The following is a 19,666-nucleotide window of genomic DNA, read 5'->3' on the forward strand; positions in this document are numbered from 1 at the left end:
TCCCCCGTGGGGTCCCTCCCACGGGCGAGAGTCCTCCATGAACTTCAACATGCATCCCTTCCTCGGGCTGCAGTTCTTCATGAACTGCTCCATTGTGGGTCACAAGTCCTGCCAACAAACCGTGGCCAGAGCTTCATCCATCCTTGAGCTGGCGCTGGCATTGGATCTGTCAGATATGGGCAAAACTTCTGGAAGCATCTTACAGAACCAACCCCAGAAGCCACCCACTACCAAAACCTTGCCACACTAACCCAACACAACAGTAACCCAGATCTACTTGAAATCAGCACATACCATCAGCCTTCTTTGCTCTCCTATTCTCCAAGCAATGTCACTTACTGGATCCAACAAATTAAAGCCAGATATTTGGAGTCTGGTTTGCAGGCCCAATGGCTGAAACAAAAAAACCTATTTAGAGGACTACAAAGCTTTTCAGTGTAGTCCCCACATTAAACATGGCTCTGGGAAGCCTGTCCCTTTGCCAGCCTGGCTGTGTCCCACTGACTGCTCACTACAATGACATTTAAGTTCAAGAGCCCTTCTGAAAGGCATCTCCCATCTCTCCTTACATACTATATGTGGCTCTGCAACATGAGCCAGCCTTGGAGGGCATTGAGTGGATTCCTTTCAGCTTAACAGGAGAACTAACTGTAGGAATAGCCGTAATACACTCCACTGGCTATTGGGCCCTCAGTCTAAATGCATGGACTGGAACCAGGTGGAGGTGAAACCCCCGGTGGGCCAGAGCCCCAGCATCACCACTTGATGCTACAGCCTTGCTGCCCTACAGCCGTGCTGGGGATGGGCACCGTCCTCAGCCCCCATCACTGCAGTGATCCTGCTCTGCTCTGTGGTGACTGGGAACTGGGGCCCTGGCTATGCCCATGCAGGCAATCCAGGGAAGCAAGGCAGGAGGCGAGGCAGGGACCAATTTTACTGTTGGATGGTCAAAGCTTCACCCGCTTTGATCCTCTCCAACCAAGGAACAGGCCGTGGAGGTGGCAGCTTGCAGTGTTCCCTAATACAGTTCCCATTCTCCCGAGGAAGAGGAAATTAATCCTCACGAGCCTAGGAAGGGGATCCCAGCCCTTTCCCGGGGCTGGCAGGAGGCACAGTCTCATGTTGAGACAAATTCTTCAGGCAGAGCAGAGGGAGGCCTGTAAGTAGTGTGAGCATTCCAAAGCACTCTGTAATGTTCCTAATAACCCAAAGCACTTAAAAATACACTTCAGTACTTACTGTCAGATTAATTTATTAGCAGGAAGCATGTTTTGCTGTAAGGCAGACAGTTAACAGAGAATTTCTGTAACTCTCAGTCAGGAGGCCAAATTATTACTGATAGTTAATACCTGCAATTAAAATGATTGTTCTGAAATGAATGAGTCTCACAATGCATATGGAAATTTCATACAATGTATAAAATATATAACTTTTACATTTCTTGAGTAAATACTTTGCAGTTTTTATGTAAGAAATAACCATCCTAGAGTTGATTTGCAAAATAAGCACTGAAGGAGATGTTCATTATTCTATGGCCCTCCCTGGTAAGCAGACAAGCAGAGCAGCACCTACAGAGTCCATAAGCTGAGAGAGGAACCCCATTTGCATTGCTCCTGTTGGTCAAGATAAAGTCCCTACCTCATAATTCCAGTAAAAATTAAGATAGGGTTATACTGACAAACAGAGCCTACAGAAATTTTTGAGCCTCTGGAAGAATCTGTAGAATGTAGTAAGACAGAAATAAAGCCAGGCTTCCAAGCCTTCAGCCTTACAAGGGATTCCAAGTTTCACAGAAAGTTTTGTAAAAAAAACATCTTCTTTTTAAAAAAAGTAATTAAAAGTAAAGGTAGAATCTTAACACCTCCTGAAGCAGAGAATAGCAGCATCATTCACTGCAGTGTAGTTATTTAATGTGTGTGATATTTGACTTTACTTCTCTGTGTACCCAGGCCACCTATGATATTAAGGGACTTTTCAATTTCAGCTGTTCCTATGAAGATACAGATTTTACTGATTTTGATACCAGCAAACTTGAAGGGGCCTTAAATCTGGCCCTGTTTTTTTCCTTGCTTCTACTTCAAGTAGATGAGCACTGCCAATGGATTATGGAAACAAGAAGGTTTCAGTGGGTGGACTATGGCACACTTTTTATTCTAATTTGGACAGTGTACACTATCCAGTCACAGCCCTGCTATCCAGTTCCAAGCTTCCCCAAAACCTAAAAGAAACAAAAAGAACCTACAGATGCATCTTAAGACATGATTCCCCTTTAAGAAGGGCAGCAAAGACAAGATGCATGAAAGAACTGGGAAAGGGCTGTTTACATATCCTACCAGCAAGAACAGAAAAAGATTTAAGGTATTTGCACTGGAGAGCTCAGCAGAGGAGCGAACAGAAAGTCTTCGGACATCTGCTAAAAAAAACAGTTAGAGGTCAGATTCAAAGCAGGAAACAGATGGGAATCAAAAGATTCTGGGTACAACTCTTTGTTCTGGTTATGCATTACGCAACCCTTCAAAACTAGCAACACTAGACTGCAGTTTCAGTGTCTGTTTCAATGTCACCCTTGTAGGGCAGTCATCCAAGAGACGGGCACCTGAAAAGATTTGGGCTATTCCACTGGTTCAGATCATCCTATCTAAGAAACATCAGGACACTGGTGGTTGATTAGCTTCTGTAGTCCTAGGAGCCTGTCAATGAAGATTAACAAAACCTCAACACTGGCAATCTTCTCAGGTATGTAGGTGCCAGTGAGATGCATACAGCAAAATGCTTTTATGCCTGCCTCCAGAAGCTGAGAAAAAGCGAAGCGAATCTTTGTCTTCATTAATTCAGATGGACTGCATGTGACAGAGCAGCAAGGCAAGTACCACAAAACTAAACAGCTCTGCTGCTATGGTAGGAAGTGTGTATGAGAGACAAGATTGGTCTCCAAACCATATAGCTAGCACTGACTATCCCAATGGTTTTGTGTCCATTATACTGAGAAGCAGACTGAGAAGCAAAAGCCACTTTCAAGAACAGAGATAGTTGCTGGTGATTATTTACCTACCATTTCCTAGAAGATTCCCTTGACAACTGTATTTGAAGAAGTACGGCTTATTTCTGCCATTTTCTAGCCCAGAATTTATAAATCCATTCCCTCAATCCAGACCCCAAGCAAATAAGACACCAATTTATTATTATTCTGATCTACCACCAATGAACTTTCAGTATAACTTTTTAATGTGTTAAAAATGATCAGCCACCCAGTTACTTTTGCAGAAAATACAAGCAGCATTTTTTCGCCAGGAGCTTCTAAATTAAAAAGATCTTCAGGTAACGCTGTAAAACATTTAAGACATCATAAATAAACTTATTCTAAAATTCACTTTCCAAACAATAAATAAAACTCTTCCTTATTTGAAAGTGCAAACAGGCTGTAGTATAAAAAGTACGAAGCAAGACTGCAGGAAGTGCTTAATTATTCAGTAATGACCAAGACACAGTTTCTTGCTTTGGTGCTGCTGGTCATCCAGCGATTTTGTTTTCTGGATCCCATCTAAAGAAAAAAAACATGCATGGAGCATTAATACAAGAGCAAGCATAGCCTAATACTCAACATGGACAGGGACACTGGAATAACACTGGGGGTAGGGAACGGGGTGGAGATTGTCTTCTTCCCCTTACAGAGGAACATGCAATAGTCATAGCTAACAGGAATACACCACATAAAGAGAGGAACTTAAACCAGTGCAGTATTGAAAATGCAGGCACACCACATTAAAGAAAACTGTTAGAGAAATGAGCCCTGTTAAAAGTTGTCAAACAAAGTACCCCAGGATTAATCTTTCTCCAGCTGGGTTTAAAAACCATTAGAGAGAGAGGAACAAACAAGCCCTAACATTTTGCAGTGATTACTGATGCCATAAACACTACTCTGAGCCCTTCACTCCCCCCCTTCCCCCAGCCCACAAGGAAGTAGCTAACAAAGTGACTTCTCCACTAATCTATCTCAGTACATGTTAGGAATTCGCTCGGAGTACGTGGCTATTTGTGTGCCACAAAAACTAGCTTCAGTCTTACGCTCCTAACATGGTACTCAATGCATCTTTACACTACATCTTCATGCTTGAAGCACAAAAATTATTCATCTGCCATTTTCCATGTTGTTTCCCCCTCTGGATGTGTAACATTTTAAGGATTGGTAGCTGACAGTAGATGCCTACGGTGGGTCTCTTTTGTAGCACAAAAAGCCTTCAAAGTAAGACTTATCTAAACTCTGTTTTGAAAAGATGGCAGCTCCCTTGCTACAGGGGTGTGTAGCAACACAAGGATTTTGTGACTTGAAGGAGTCCAGCCCAATTGATCTTGAAAAATAATGGTACACTTTATAGAACACAATCTAAAAATTCTTTCTAGAACTGAATTTAAACCATGATAAAGTAGTCTAAAATGATCTACGTGCCAAAGAGCATGGTGCTGACCCTCACAGTAGCACTGCTAGATTTTGTAATGTGTGTCAATGCCAATAGTTCATCTATTGCATTTAGTTGTAACAGCTCATCTATAGCTCATCAATAATCTCAGAAAACTTTTCATAGCAAAATTTAACTTACTGAAATCAAGACTAATTAAGACAAAATAATCTCAGAGGTAATCAGGTTGGTTTAAAATGTGATCTCACTTATTGACTGCAGTTATAAAATGAATTAATGAAAAAATACTTACTTTCCCTGGCTGTAGGGTCATGGAATTCAAGTGCATTAGTGTGCAATGGACTTAACTGCCACTGGTAAAAGAAGAAGAAAATGTTTACTTTTTCCAGAAGACAGAATAAGGAGCTAAGTGAGACATAAAAAGTACCCTACAGGCCTTCACTGAGAGGCATGACTTGTGAGGTGGGGAATCAAGGACTCCCTCTTGAACACTCTTGCTTTGAGGACAAATAACTATTACAGGCATGCAGACATTAACTCCCTTGAAGCTGCTCACACTGACAACGCTGCAGTTTGTCATGGAGAGTGCCCTGACTGCAGGTGCACTTGGCCACATTCGAAACCCACCACAGCTCTTTTGGGAGCTGCAGGAAGGGCCAACAAAATCACACAGCGACCTCCCAAATCAGCTGTCATGCTGTGACAGGGGAGACTCGGACAGAACTTCACCATGTGAACAGACCACCTCCAACAATAGTGAGCTAGAGGGAAATCCATGTAGACAGAGAATACAGAGGGTCTTGGCCCCATCCTCTGTCACATGGCACAGCACTGCTCCCCAGAACTGTGACAGAGCAACCTCTCAATTCCACTCATCTGACTAAATGATATTATATCAATTCTACTCATCTGACTAATATCTCAGCATAGCTCTCCTCTTTGCTGGCTGCAGATGACTGCTTACTCTACTCTCCCATCAAGGCTGCCCCCAGTTTTTAGAATACAGTACATTTAGACACTTACTGTAAATCTGCTTACACCCTCAAGTTCACCAAACTTCATATAAGATATATCTGCTTTCTTTTTTCCAGCATCATCATCTCCTGCATAGATCTGCTTGATACCAGCTCCTTTAATTAAAGGGACACATTCATCACATGGACATTTTGTTACAAATATCATGCTTCTCTCATCTGGCTTTATTTCTCGACACCTACAAGCAGTCAGAAAACAGAATTTCAGAGTTTGTATTTTGGTAGTTTTCAATTGTTACAAATTTGATACCTCAAAAAGCAAGCAAAGAAGTGTTATTTACTCTCAGAAGCAACTTATTCCTAATCAAGTGCACAAGTACACAATGGAAACTGGTTTGGTATCACTATCCGTGAACCACACCCATCCCATGTCTCCACACCTATTATTGTTGGAAGCTTCACCAACTGCCACACTTCCTCATTCTGGGTAGTACAGCAGTGGCTTGTATCTGAAGGATAAATGAAGGAGCCAATATCCTTTAAAACTCAAGTTCATATAAGAAATCTCAAGAAACCCCAGGAGCTGACTGTGCCAATATACATCCAGCTTCTACATAACAGGCATAAAAAAGACTGTGATTGCAATCCACAGTTCATCACGGTGACATCACACATTGTCCTAGTTTGAGCTGGAATACAGTTAATTTCTTCTCAGCAGCTGGTGCAGTGCTGTCCTTTGGATTCAGTATGAGAATGATGTTGAAAACAGACCGATGTTTTAGTTGTTGCTAAGTAATGCTTACTCTGAATCAAGTGCTTTGATTCATATTCTGGCAGGGAGCAGCTGCACAAAAAGCAGGAAGGTTGACCCAAACTGGACCAAAGGATATTCCATGATAGAGAGTGTCCCAGTATATCAACTGGGGGAGTTACTTAGAAGGAACATTGATCAGTTTGGGGATAGGGTAGGGCATTGATCAGTAGCTGGTGAGCAATTGTATTGTGCATCACTTGTTTTCACCTTGGGTTTTATTTCTATTATTATTTACTATAATTAATAAATTTTAATTTGTTCCAATTATTAAACTGTTTTTGTCTTAACATACAAGTTTTACTTTTGATTCTTTTCCCCATTCCACTGGTGCAGGGGGATGAGCAAGAGGCTGCCTGGTGTGTATCTTCCCCACTGGGCTTAAACCACAACATGCATTTATCACAGAATTGTTTCCAAACCATCTCATTCTTCTCTGTGGTAAAAATAAACCCATTACCTGAATGTCAGGGCATTCTGCTCCGCATGGATAATGTATCTGAACTTTCTGATTTCCCGATCTTTTTGCTTATCATCCATGTGTGGAAAATCAGCATATTCAGATCCAACAGGAAAGGCATTGTAACCACAGCCTACAAAATACATTGCTCCTGTTCCATCACAGCCTCTCTGCAACAGTAAACAAAGCATCAAATTTGGAGGTATTTTAACTGAGTTCTAAGTACAGTGGAATGCGTACTTTTCCATTATCCGACAGCTCAGCTCTTGCCAACTGGTCCGTGCCTGTATGAAGCTTTTCCACTGAGCCCTGTAGGAGCTGCACAGGTGAAGTGTAACACCTCTGTTACCTGCACCAGGCTTTTGAGGCTTTCCTTTTGGCAAGTAATACTGACAGCGGGGACAAGAAGTCTGAAGGATTTAGTCCTTCCTTAACAATGTACATGATTAAATGTAGCTACAGCTGTAGCTCATCCCTAATGTGCCAGAGATGGTGTTTTGCCTGTCTTTAGCAGACTCAGTGACGAGTGGGCTGATAAGAGGCAACTGGCGATTGAAATAAGAAAAAGAAAGAAAATAGCCATAAGCAGCTGATGACTGAAGTGTTAAAAACAAATTAAGAGTATGTTGCAGCTGCATGAAGAATGAGGCCTGCTGGGATTGGTAACATGCATAAGCAGAGATACAAAGAACAAAAACTTTCTGTTTGGATGGGAAAAAGCACTGTAACAATATTCATAGAAAAATACAGCTTTGATTAAAAAGGAATCTGCTAAAGCCTATACAGCATTTAACTGCAACAAACATCTTCAGGAGACTGTCAGGCTATAATTGCACTGAGACTTCTCCTAAAAAGAGCTGCCAAGAGGGGCCATGCAGGGCACATGCTGCCTGATGAGCAACACCTTGTAGCCAGGCTACCTGGAATAACTGACAATGACTGGGGAAGCAGGCGCACTGAAAATCCAAGCAGAGGCACTGCTGTAGTTACTAAAATAATTTATACTTCTCCCTCATCTTAAAGCACAACAATGAGCCAGTCATTAACTTAGTTACTAAAGCTCTGCGTGTGTGTATGAAAAATAGAAGTGTATAAAGTTAAAGGAAAATAACAAGCGCAAATCCAGTGTATGAATTGTGAGTGCAAGAAAAAGCAACTTTTTCAATACTTACTGATTTTTCCTCTGCCCAAATAATAGCTCCAACTCCCGTTTTATGATCCTCTAAAATACATAACATTTTAGGAGTAAATAACAAATAAAGCACTTCTGAGTTACCTACACATTAACATATGACATCCTAGAGCAAGGAATAACATTTATTGTTGCTTTGTGAACAGGAGGAAAGAAATGCAGAAAAATTAAAAGCTGGTAAATCATATGAGTCTACTGTAAATGCTGGATGTGCTCTTACTGCAAGGAAGTCATTCTAAGATTTTGCTGTGTACATTTGTTCACAAATGAAATGAAGCAACCAACACATGGATAAGAAAATATGTGCCAAGAATATGTGTGGACAGGTTCACTAATGTGAGACAGCTAACTGATAGAAACCTTCTTGTTTACTACTTAATGACTTAATTTCTGCTATTCTTTAAGTTTACGCTACTGTGATCTGAAGTCCTATCAAAATTAGTCCTATTTTATACCAAATTCAAAGACAAAATATTAACAATTGGATTTTGAAGGTGTAGTCTATCACCACCATAGGAAAACTGCTACAGAGTTTTTCTTATGTGACTTGGATGGTTTTTATGGCACTTGAAAATCTTCTCCAGTAGCTACTGATGAGAATCTTGAGCATATCAAGGAGAAAAACATTTCAGGTTTCTACTGATTAATATTGCAGAACACACTGTTTCTATGAATAATTTCCATCATCCTTAGTATCACTACCATATGCAATAACTCAAAGAGGGTCTTTCCTGCCAAAGATGTACTTTATCAAAGCTGTCTTCATCTACATTCTGCATATTTATTAGACAATGATGAAGAGATGATGATAATGAGTGATTAAACCAGCATAGAAAACATCCTATGTTCTTGCTCCCTTTATATCCACCTATATAATAGTGTAAAGCACCTAAATACATGTGTGAGCTGCTATTTATTTTAATTTCATTACAGTGCAATAAAAGTTGGCTCAAACCCCAGACCTGAGTCCAGGCTGAATACTACAGCTAAACCTGAATTTTGCTGCCCCAAGAGTGAGAACTCAAGCTTAGTCATTCCATCTTGTTCTGTATAATGGAAGCTGTACAAAGAACTCATAATTGGTTCCATGAAACTTCTAAATTACATCTAAAAAATGTAATTTCTGCAATTTTTGGAGACAAAATTTGCTGAGGGTACCTGATTTAATAGGTTGGGTTTGGATGGGTGTGTTGGGGGATTGGTTTTGGTTTAAGCTTTGTGCATGTAGTATTTGTTTGTTTTCAATGGTTTAAAAAAAGCAACTATCATATCTCTAGGGAGTACCATCGAGTTTTAATTTCTCTGTTCTCTGGAAGAACTTATCACTTTCCTGCATTGGTAGCCAGACAGAATAAAGAGGCTAACAGAAGTCATCTCTATCAAGAGAGAATCAATAACTATCTTTCTACCTCAGAAGTCTGGACATTAAATTCCAGCATCTGTGCAAAGAAAACCCCCACCAGACATATAAGCACGTCCACTAATAACATTAGGACTAGGAGACTTAATATAATGGTACTTAATGTCCTACTAAAAGATATTACTTCACTGCTTTTTTCTGAAGTGTACCTAATCTGCTTGAAATATTGACATTTATTTGATAACAGAAGCATCTTGTGAGACCTCAGTAAAGAGAGCCTCAGAGCTTGAAGAATTTAAATGTCATTCTGTTCTATTTTCAGTTGGACACATTGGCAGGGCAGGGTTTGCCAGCACTGCATGTGAAATGCCTGCACTGATCTGCTCATGGAAAGCTTTCACACACAATACTGTGTGCCCCTGTGGAGTCTTTACTATTATTGTTGCACTCGTTTCACAAGTGTAGGAATGGCATTGAGCAGCTTGTTCAAGGAAGTATTTGGAAGAATAAGACTGAAATTAGGAACTTGCCCTACTGATGAGACCCCATCGTTCCTGTGCTCCGGTAACGACTCACCTGTCCGATAGGCAAGCAGCCTGGCTTGTATCATACAGTGCCTTGCCACGTCCTGGGGCAAACACTGATCGTCTGCTTCATTTGTTCGTTGGGATCCACTCCTGTAAAACCCAAAGCATCCAAAGACAGGCACACTGGCAGCCACCGACGCCAAGACCAAGACAAGATCTTTCATATTCTGTCTAAGGTTGCTGAAGTACGGGTTTTCACAGAGGTTCTCCAGTCCTATTGTCATCAATATTTGCTTGTGCATTTCCTCATTTGAAATTAGAAATAAACTTTCATACTCTTTTATTCTCTCTTGCCTACATGTAGTATAAAAGTCAGTGTTATAGCCAGGCTGTGATTTTGCTATTTTCTGAATAAAATCAAACTTGGCGGAAGTTTCTTCAATAAACTGCACCATGTAGCACACCAAAGGCTGAAGCAACACACACACACGAGCACGACTGTTTGACTTCAGCCTTTCCACTGCTTTGGCATCCAGCTTTGCATCCCCGGTGCTTGTTGGATTGGATACCTCGTTCTGCAAGCTGATTTCAGGATCTGCAGGCCAGTAAGAAATCCTGTTCACCCCAGCTGGAAGAGAAGATAATGCAGCAGAAGGAGCCATGCAAGTGCAGTGGAACATAAAGTTCATATTTAACACACTATTGTCTAACCCTGGTTTTACTTCTTTAAGACCCCAAGTCCTGCCTAAGGGGCGTCTAGACAACAAAAATGCTGGTAGATACAAGTATCAAGGGTTACCCAACTTGATAATCAGACTACAGATAAAAATTTGAGTTACCCAAGTTCTCAGATCTTTGTGACTGCCTAATTTTGCATCTCACATCCAACAGATAAATTAGCAACACACAAAAATAGTTAGCACTGATAGACATTGCTGTTGAGATTAAAAATCAATATTTGCAGAAGGGCTGTACCAGCAGATCCCATTTCTGGAAGTGAATGATCTGGTTTGTCTTCCTGTCTCATGGGGAAAGGAAACCCTTAAGTACTCCCTGTGATTTCTGCATAAAAAGCCACTCTTCCCTGGTGTCAGTGACAAGCAAAGGGAAAGCAAGGAAAAATACATCCATCTAGGCCTTGTCATCAGGCCTAGGGTTGCTCTGGCAGAGTGCAAAACCACTGTCAGAACGTCAGCAGTGCATCTCAGCCAAGAGACAAAGCACCACCAGTAATAATGGTTGCACATTACAGAGAAACATGGTCTTGGCAGCAAACCTCAGTTTCCTGACCATCAGCTCCAGGAAATGTACATTCATTTTTTCCTTATGGAAAACATCAATGCAGGCTACACAAATCAGGGATTGGCATTCACAGCTGGGACAGTCCAAAGAGAAAAGAGGCTTTCTGTTTTCAATCACAAGTGTAACATTTACTCCTACTCTACTACAGTCATTGCTTACCATTTACAATCATTTTTAAACATGTTGAACACGGTTTTCTGGAAAAATAAAGATCACAGTTTTTAAGTCTTGATCCGTGTTTAATGAGTGCAATCTGGCCAGCATGCAAGTCTGTACTGGAGCAATGAAGACCAATAATCTTCATATTTTTCACCACAACCAGACCACTCTTCTTCACCTACAGAAACAGGCATTACTATTACTTTACTTTTTTTCAACATTGATTCCATAAAGATGTTACACCTCTTCACTAGATAACAGTAACCAACCAGCAGCAGCACACAGAGCTCTTCAGTACAAATGAATCATTAAACAATCTGCTCTTTCTTAAGCATTTTTTCTTGTTGTTTTGTTTTCACATGTGCCTGTTAACATCAGGGTGCCATGTCTCTGTCAAACTCCAAAGAGGGACTTGTCAAAAATTCCTGATATTTTTCTGGTCATTTCTTTGCCCGTAACAAAATCCAGAAGCAGCATAGAAAATTCTGTCAATTATAGCTGAAACCTTCTCTGAATCAGCCAGCATCTAGAAATGCTCATTAATTTAATTTCTGTCTTAAGCCTGACCATCCTGGGAGCCAGTAGCTTCTCTAGCTTTATTTCTGTCTCTTCATTTATGTAATGAATCCTGGTTCTAAAGAATCTTCCATGGAAGAAGTCTGCATACCACTGACAAGAGCTATTACATCTGGATTCCCAAGTATTGTGAAAAAACTGAATACAAACTAGTTTGATGAAGCTGGTGAAACAGATCTCTTTATGCAATCCAGCTGCTACTGAACAGTTGCCTCAGATCTTTAAATTACTCAACTGCTGCGTGGTTACAGAAATGAGACTTCACTGAAGCCCTACATACAAGCCAAGTGCCATTTCCAACTGAATTACTAAATTTCAAACTGCTTTTGAAGGCTGGGGGGGCTGCTCAGCTATCCCTCCTTCAGATCTAGCCTGGGACATACCCAGGTCTGAAAATGAGGTCTAATTGTCACTCAAATTATTTTCCTATCTTTTCTTGCCCTGGCTGATACATGTGCTATGGATCTTAGCACATGGATATGCTCTGCACAATGCAGTTATCATTTAAAGAGCCCAGTAACAACTCTGATCACAACAGGAAACATCCTGTTCCAGGTCAGTCTGAAAATGTCTCTTGACTTTGAAGAGTAACTGGTTACAGTTTAGAAGACCCACTCTCAAGGGCAGTTTCTTTTCTTTTGTCACAAAAGCAGTTAACTACAAGTTCTTGACCAGCAAACATTTCAAGTACTTGTGTACACCTCCATTGTATAAAAGAACTGTTCATCTACAGTCATGAACGTTGTAACTCTAAAAGAGTCTCTCTACACCAACACCACACTGACTTCACACACAGGGTACATACCACACCTCCTCTGTTGTGCTCTTTAAAACACCTGCCATTTTTTAGTGCTTGCTTCACCTCTTGAGGCATGTATCCTGCTTTTCAAAGTTTTTCAGAAAGAACACGCTATTTACCCATTTTGCTATTTTTCTCCCAGTACTGGATTTTTTTCTACTTCTAATAAGTATTTGAAAAAAGTTTATTACATTTGGTTGTTTTTTTTTTTTTTTTCTGGACTATGTGTCATCTAAAGAGCAGCTGGGTTAAATTCACTGAAGGAGCTCTTCAGAAAGACCAATTAACAATAAGCACAGACATTTTACCTGGGATTTTTTCTGCTGCTCAGCTGAGGGAAAGAGCTCCATCCAGAGACTTAATAAAGTAAAAAGATTGACCTTAGAAAGTCTTGGCATTTGACCTGTTTTGAAGAAAAAAAGAGAAATATGTGTAAGAGAATATTTAGAAAGAAACTCCATATTGCTGAATATTATTTTTCAAGTCTTTTATACCACAGCTGCTACAGAAGCTGGTTTTGGTCTTTCAGCAGCTACATCCACACTACCCTTTTCAGGGCAGTCATTGCCAACTCAGGTTGCTCACATCTAGGTGCAGAGATCAGATTTGTGCAACAAGAGGAACTGGTGAAACTTTCACTGCAATTCAGTGAGTTTGTTCGACTCAGAGGTGTAGAGCAGAAATCACAGATCAGATCCTCAGATCCCACACAACTTAATGTGCTCAAATGATTCACAGATGCTCACAGAAATCTGAGACAGCTTCTAATTCAGCTTCAGGCTCACCACAGAAGAAAGCAAAAATATCCAGACAAACACATCATGATCTTACACTGATGCCCACAGAAGAGTGGATGAGCCATTGTGAAACCTTCCAGTTACATCGGTTCTGGAGATCCTGCTTCAGGATTCTTACAGTCTGCTTAGATTTTGGCTAGGTTTTTTACAAAAATTTAAACATTTTGCTCAGGCTGTCACTTCTGACAAAATATCCAAATGCAAAAATCCCTTCTCAGAGCACCACCTTGTGCTGTGCTTCTACTCAAAATCTGGAAGTTGTCCTGTGAGGGCCAGCACAACTCAGCATTACTGAGTGCCCCACAAAGGAAAAAGGAGGAAGCACTGTGCTGCTCAGTAAAGCTTGCACTGTTCCAGATGTAAAGCTATCTTGCCTCACACTTGGCAAGAAGTTTATTAAGTCTTTGAAATATCTCCAGTTCCCATTTCAGGGGTGCTTACAGAGAGCTGTAATGAGCACATATTCCTCTGCAGGTCTCACAAGTGCTGTCTGACAACAGTTTCATTTCTATCTTTCCCCACAAATGTTACAGTTTTTACAAAGGAGGTAACAGCAGTGGCAAGAACGGAACAGAATAGAGAAAAACATTCTTTAAGTAGGTCTAGCAGCTTGGAAGAGATATAATCAGATACTAAGATTACCTAGTTGGGGGAGAGGGTTAGTTTAATGGCATGTCTGTGAACCCAAACAATTAGAACAACAGATAAACATATGCAATCCATGACTGAAACACCATTTTCAGACAGTATTTTAGCAGCTTTTCTCACACATAAGTGTGTTTTGGAAAACAAATATAGGCCTGTCAGCAGCACTGTCTGATGCCACATTGTCCACTGTTCTGTAGGCTGATCAGCTCTGCTGCCCCACTTGTCACAAGCACTGCAGGGGCACCTGGTTAGCACAGAAACTTGTGTGCTAGAAATGTACATGGCAAGCAGCACACACCGAGATCTGTTGTCGCTTGTGCTAAAATCAAACTGTAAGTCTACAAGCCACACCTAAAGAAGCAGAATCTGTTTTGTTAAATGTTAAATCTGTTTTGTTAAATGAGCTCATTCTCATTATAGCCCCTGTTTATTCCTGTCATAGCACACACATGTACAGTTCCCAAGTGGCAAGTTAAAACAAACAGTGCAATTTATACCAATGCACACACATACCTTTGTGTTTTCTAAAATGGCCTACAATGTGGCACACACAGTACACTTAAAACTGCATGCACCACAAAAAAGTTTTAATTACTCTTTGTTTTCTTGTACCTAACCCAAATGTGACCTGTCAAATGCATGGGAAACAAACTGAAGAACATCCTGACATGAATTTATAATGAGAAGCAAGAAAATCTTATGAAGAAGGAAAGACCTTTAGTTACAGCTATTATATCTGTGTGTTTGCATCTTCACTCACTTAGGTAGTTAAACATTACCTTAGGTTCAACAGGGTGAAGAGAAGGCTGGTTAAAATGGACTGGAAAAAAGGCAGGAGATGCCTTACAGAATTAAAAGCAGCTACAGAAGACTGGGGAAATAAAGAATCAGGCTCTCTGCTAGTGAGAGCAAAGCCACACATAAAAGGAGTGCTCTTTGCAGGTGCATCAGGCCCACTTCACGCAAAGATATGATTTTATTCCTCCTGGTTATGGACCTTGCTTCAGTGAGGCGAGGCATGCTCCAGGGAAAGTGTGTGCCAAAAACCCTGCTGCACCTGGAAGCAAACAGGAGCAGGGCACAGCCTACTCGGACATGGCTCAGATCCAGGATTATGTCCTGCTTACAATGCAGGAGTTCCTAGTCCAAAGTCTGAAAGGCTTCTAACAGGTGCTTGTCACTAAGGAGGAAGCTACCAGTGACATCACTCTGCTGCTTGGGAAATGGAAACCAAAACCCATTTTCAGACTTAATAAATTTTGCTTGCTTGGAAGCAGGATTTCCATAAAAACAGGATGAAACAAAACTCATATACCCACCCAGGAGAGCTGGCTGCCCTGCCATGGTGCTCAGTCTGAAAACCATATATACACCACATCTATAAGCACACACCACTCCTGTGGGACACAGCAGTGGGATCTGTGGAATCTACCAGCATCTGTTTCTCCTGGGCACCCCTAGCCCTGTGAGAAAGTTGCTTTCTACCAAACCCATACCACGGGCCTGCTGTGGGGTTAGTCAGAACACCCCTGAGAAGGTGAGCATTTTCCTGCACATTGCATTGTATGCACATTAAATATACCTGGTATAGGGCAAGAAATTGCTGTAACGGGGTGGAAGGGGGGAGCAAAATACAAGCTTATGTTATCAAAAGGCCCTCATGGAGAAGGGTGCTGTCAAGAAGGAGTGGGGGAGGACAGAGGAAAAAAAATTATTTTTGATTTGATTTATAGATATATGTTTAAAGATACTACACAGAGAAGTATATATATTTTATATATATACACACACACTGTATATATAGCATATATGTACACACACACTATATATATAGCATTAAATATATAGTATATATTATAGTGCATATATATGTAAAGTATATACTTATATACTAGAGATATGCTACCTATATTTATATATATACATTTATATATGAAAGTATACGTACATGTAAGTATATACTTTATATATACACACACTTACATATACATATATATATACACATATGTAGATGTGATACACATCTACATATGTGTATCACATATGTAGATATATGTATGTTTATGCATATATACACCTTATTCACTGTCTGTGAAGCATCACCGGCAGAGGGGGAAGGCGCGGGCTCTCTGAACAGCCCCGGGATGAGGCGGAAAGTGTCCCCTGAGGAGAGGACAGACCGGGCGGCCCCTGGAAGGACCCGGTGGACGAGGCGAGACCCGCGAGGGGCCGGTCAGCCTATATTCCCTCACACCCGCCAGGCCCGGCCCAGCCCAGCCCAGCCCGGCCCGGCCCGGCCCGCCGTCAGCGCCGCGGCTCCCTCACGGCGGGCCAGGCCCCGGCCCGCCCTCCTTCCCACCCCCGCAGCCCGGCTCACCGGCCATGCTGTCGGTCTGCGTGCTCGCCGCTTTCACCCGCGGCCCCGCCGCCGCCTCCTCCGCGCCGTGCATGGGTATGGTTATGGTTATGGTTATGGGTATGGGTATGGGTGCGGGTGCCGGAGCCCCGCCGGAGCCCGACCGCCGCCGGCCCGCACCGCCCCCAGGGCCGCCCCGGGGCGGGGCCGGTCGCAGGGCAACGGCCGCTGACGGGCGGGCGCTCCGACCAATGGGAAGCGCAAAAGGCCCGGAGGGCGGGGCTCGGAGGGGCGGGGCGGTGGCTCCCAGCGGGATCCGCGCTCCCTAGCGGGAAGTTAAGGGGGACACGGGGTCACGGGGGCACGGGGTGAGCTGTCTTGAAGCGACCCGCAAGGATCAACCGGTCAGCTGCTGGCTCGGCACAGGACCACCCCCAAGAGTCACATCATGCGCCTGAGAGCATTGTCCAAACGCTTCTCGAGCTCTCTCAGCTTCCAGTACCCAACCACCGTGTGGGTGAAGCACCTTTTCCTGATATCCAACCTGAACCTCCCCTGACAGCTTCAGGCCATTCCTCGGGTTCTGTCACCGGTCACCACAGGGAAGAGAGCAGTGCCTGCCCCCCTTCCCCTCCCGAGGAAGCTCGCCATTCCAAGGTCCCTTGGTCTGCTCAGCAATCCGGGCTGAGCAGACCGAGGGGCCTCAGCCGCTCCCCACACGGCTTCCCCTCAAGGCCCGTCACCGCATCCGTAGCTCTCTTATGGACACTCTCTAATAGAACCACGGAAGAAGACTCTCAAAATATTCTGGAAGGGATCCACCAGGATCATCAAGTCCAACTCTTGCTTGAAGGGTATCCCAGGAAGTTATTTTCTGCACCAGGCGGCTCAGCTGCAAAGGGTGCAGGTGGAGCGAAGAGCGGAGCCTCTGCTGCTGTGCTGCACCTTCTGCTGCCCGGGGGCACCTGGCGCTGTGCTCTGGCCGATTATTCCGCTTCCACCAGAGGTGTCTAGAGGGACCGGCCTTCATTAACAAGCTCTGCTGGGCATCATGGTCTGTATAAACCAAGGCATGAGCTTGTGACCTCTGGGCTTTTTCATCAGAGCCTCTGGGGTGGTGTTTAGTGTCCCTGGCATTTTTTCTAAATATCAGGGTATGTAAAAGCTTCTCTGTGGATACATTTTTGGAGGTATATCCATAAACTGCTGTCATGTATAAAACCCCAAATAATTATTCAGTCAGTGACAAAAAAAATCACATCTTGAAGAATTTCAGAAGCCTACACCATCTAGACCAAAAAGACTAAGGATTAGAAGGACTAAAAATTAATAAAAGAATTCCTGAGGATTACGTCAGGAATTCCTGACCTAAAGCAATACAGAAATTTTTGAGTCTCAAATCAAGTCAATTGAAGCCTAAAAACTGAATAAGAGCATGAATTAGGTTATAAATAGTTTCTTTCTAAGGATCCTTCTTTTAAAATGTATGGCCTAAAATTAATTTATTTGCTGTGCATGCATTGCATGACTATCTCAGATGAATTTTTCTTCTGTTTGGAAAAAATCCCTTCTAGACAGCCTCTTTATGAAAGACTACAAAAATGATTTGTGCATTTTCACGTACCAATCTCTCCAATGTGACCAGACCATTGCTGAATTCTGTGTTAAAATAGACTGCATCAAGCAAAAGGGTAACACCTTTCAGTACGATTTTCTCCCGCTATCCCAAAACCAAACCAAGACTTGCAAGAAGTCTGTTTGCTCATCTTGAAGTGGTTTTTCCCCCTCTTGTGTTAGAGAAACTTCTTTTTTTTTTCACAAGTAGCTTGCTGAGTCAGATGCAGTATTTGACTTGTGTGCTCTAGGATTTCCATTCAGAGCTGGGCATGGAGGTGGGCTGTTTGAGGGTCAGTAAGCCTGAAATAAGTGGAAATCAAATTGACAGCAACATTCATCTGTAACTTGCAGTCACCTCTTTGCGGTGTAGTTGTCTTCATAAGAGGAAGCAGCATGATAGATGAAAGAAAGAAAAAAAGGTCCCATCTTACAATGGCTTTTAATCTAATTATGATCTTGAATTTGAAAGTTCCCACTGACTGGACTGGGACTAAAGGATTTGCTGCTTCTGTTTGCCTTCCACCAAAAGCTGCAGGTAAAAAGCTAGAGGGCAGCAGACAACAGCATCTCTGTGGAGCATGAAGAGGGTACTCATTCACTCCAGAACCAAGAGAAATCATGTCATTGAAAGGAAAATGGCACCAACCCTACTGCAGAAATCATCCCTGCCCAGGGACTAAGTGGGCTTCTTTTGGCAAGATTACGGTGGAGAAGAGGATGGTAGTAATGAGGAAAAGTGGGTCTTAGTCTTGCTGTTCCTTTATATACAATTCAGGGCAATTCAGCCTTTCCAGTTAACCAGCATGTTGCCCTCTGAGTTTCAATTTTTATAATTTACAGATTGGCAAGAACTTCTGGATGGGCCTTTTCTCCTTGAAAGAGACCTGCTGAAAAAACCTACTGCTTCTCTCAACAGCTGCAGTTTGTTCCTGTGTCTGTGTCTTACAAACCAAATTCATTCAAGTGATTGACTTCTTAACACCCCTTTCCCCTCACCCCTTTTTTCTTTACTTAGCAGACCAGTTTGCTTGGATGTTTGCTTGGATGTGCCACTTGAAATGTCCCAGAAGGCTCTCATTGTTGATATCTTGTGTTTTGATCTAACAGATGGGAGAAAGCAAAAGCTCTCTCTGCCACAATGTCCTTTGGAACTTGTCATACATGTTCCCGTTTCTGCAGGTACCTTCTGATACACAGCTACAAAGCTGTGTGATCATCTTGGCTGATGACTTTCAGGATTTTATCCTTTGCAATTTGCAATGGCTAATTTGATAGCCATTTGGTGTAGCAACACTGCTCCCTGTTTAAATTTACTGAGATGTTTACTTGGCTTTTATGGTGCTTCTTGTACTGCTGTTAGTAAATTTTTACACCCTCATCTTCATGGTATCGGTGGACTGAAAATCTCATTTCCCATCACCATCTCTTTTGGGGTTGATTTGCTAAGAAAACTTATTCCTGCATTTCAGTTACCTACTTTGTAGTTTTTTTCTGTGTCTGTGCACTGCAGATTTTAGATCCTGGATCCAGGTTTCCTGCACTACCTTCAACTGTCTTAAGGTAGATGACTTCACACCTACATCAAAATTCTAGCTGGAGTATATTGATAAACAGTAACGCTGTTAATCTGTTTAAAGACTAGTAAGAAGAATTTATAGTGCTTATTCTTG

The 19,666-nt window shown here is 42.2% G+C and overlaps 1 protein-coding gene across 1 annotated transcript; it reads right to left on the reverse strand.

The window, feature by feature from the left end:
* Positions 1-1,235: 1,235 nt before the first annotated feature.
* Positions 1,236-16,565, reverse strand: CDADC1 (cytidine and dCMP deaminase domain containing 1). The gene is made up of 9 exons (XM_041467040.1): positions 16,401-16,565; positions 12,887-12,981; positions 11,204-11,381; positions 9,792-10,370; positions 7,836-7,885; positions 6,664-6,833; positions 5,442-5,631; positions 4,711-4,771; positions 1,236-3,541 (listed from the first exon to the last, which is right to left on the reverse strand). Exons 1-9 carry the CDS (start codon positions 16,471-16,473, stop codon positions 3,468-3,470), a joined length of 1,470 nt encoding a protein of 489 aa, XP_041322974.1. The 5' UTR covers positions 16,474-16,565; the 3' UTR covers positions 1,236-3,467.
* Between the last annotated feature and the right edge of the window lie 3,101 nt (positions 16,566-19,666).

Source organism: Pyrgilauda ruficollis, unplaced genomic scaffold (genome assembly GCF_017590135.1).
Source record: "Pyrgilauda ruficollis isolate IOZ18807 unplaced genomic scaffold, ASM1759013v1 scaffold20, whole genome shotgun sequence".
Lineage (NCBI taxonomy): Eukaryota > Metazoa > Chordata > Aves > Passeriformes > Passeridae > Pyrgilauda > Pyrgilauda ruficollis.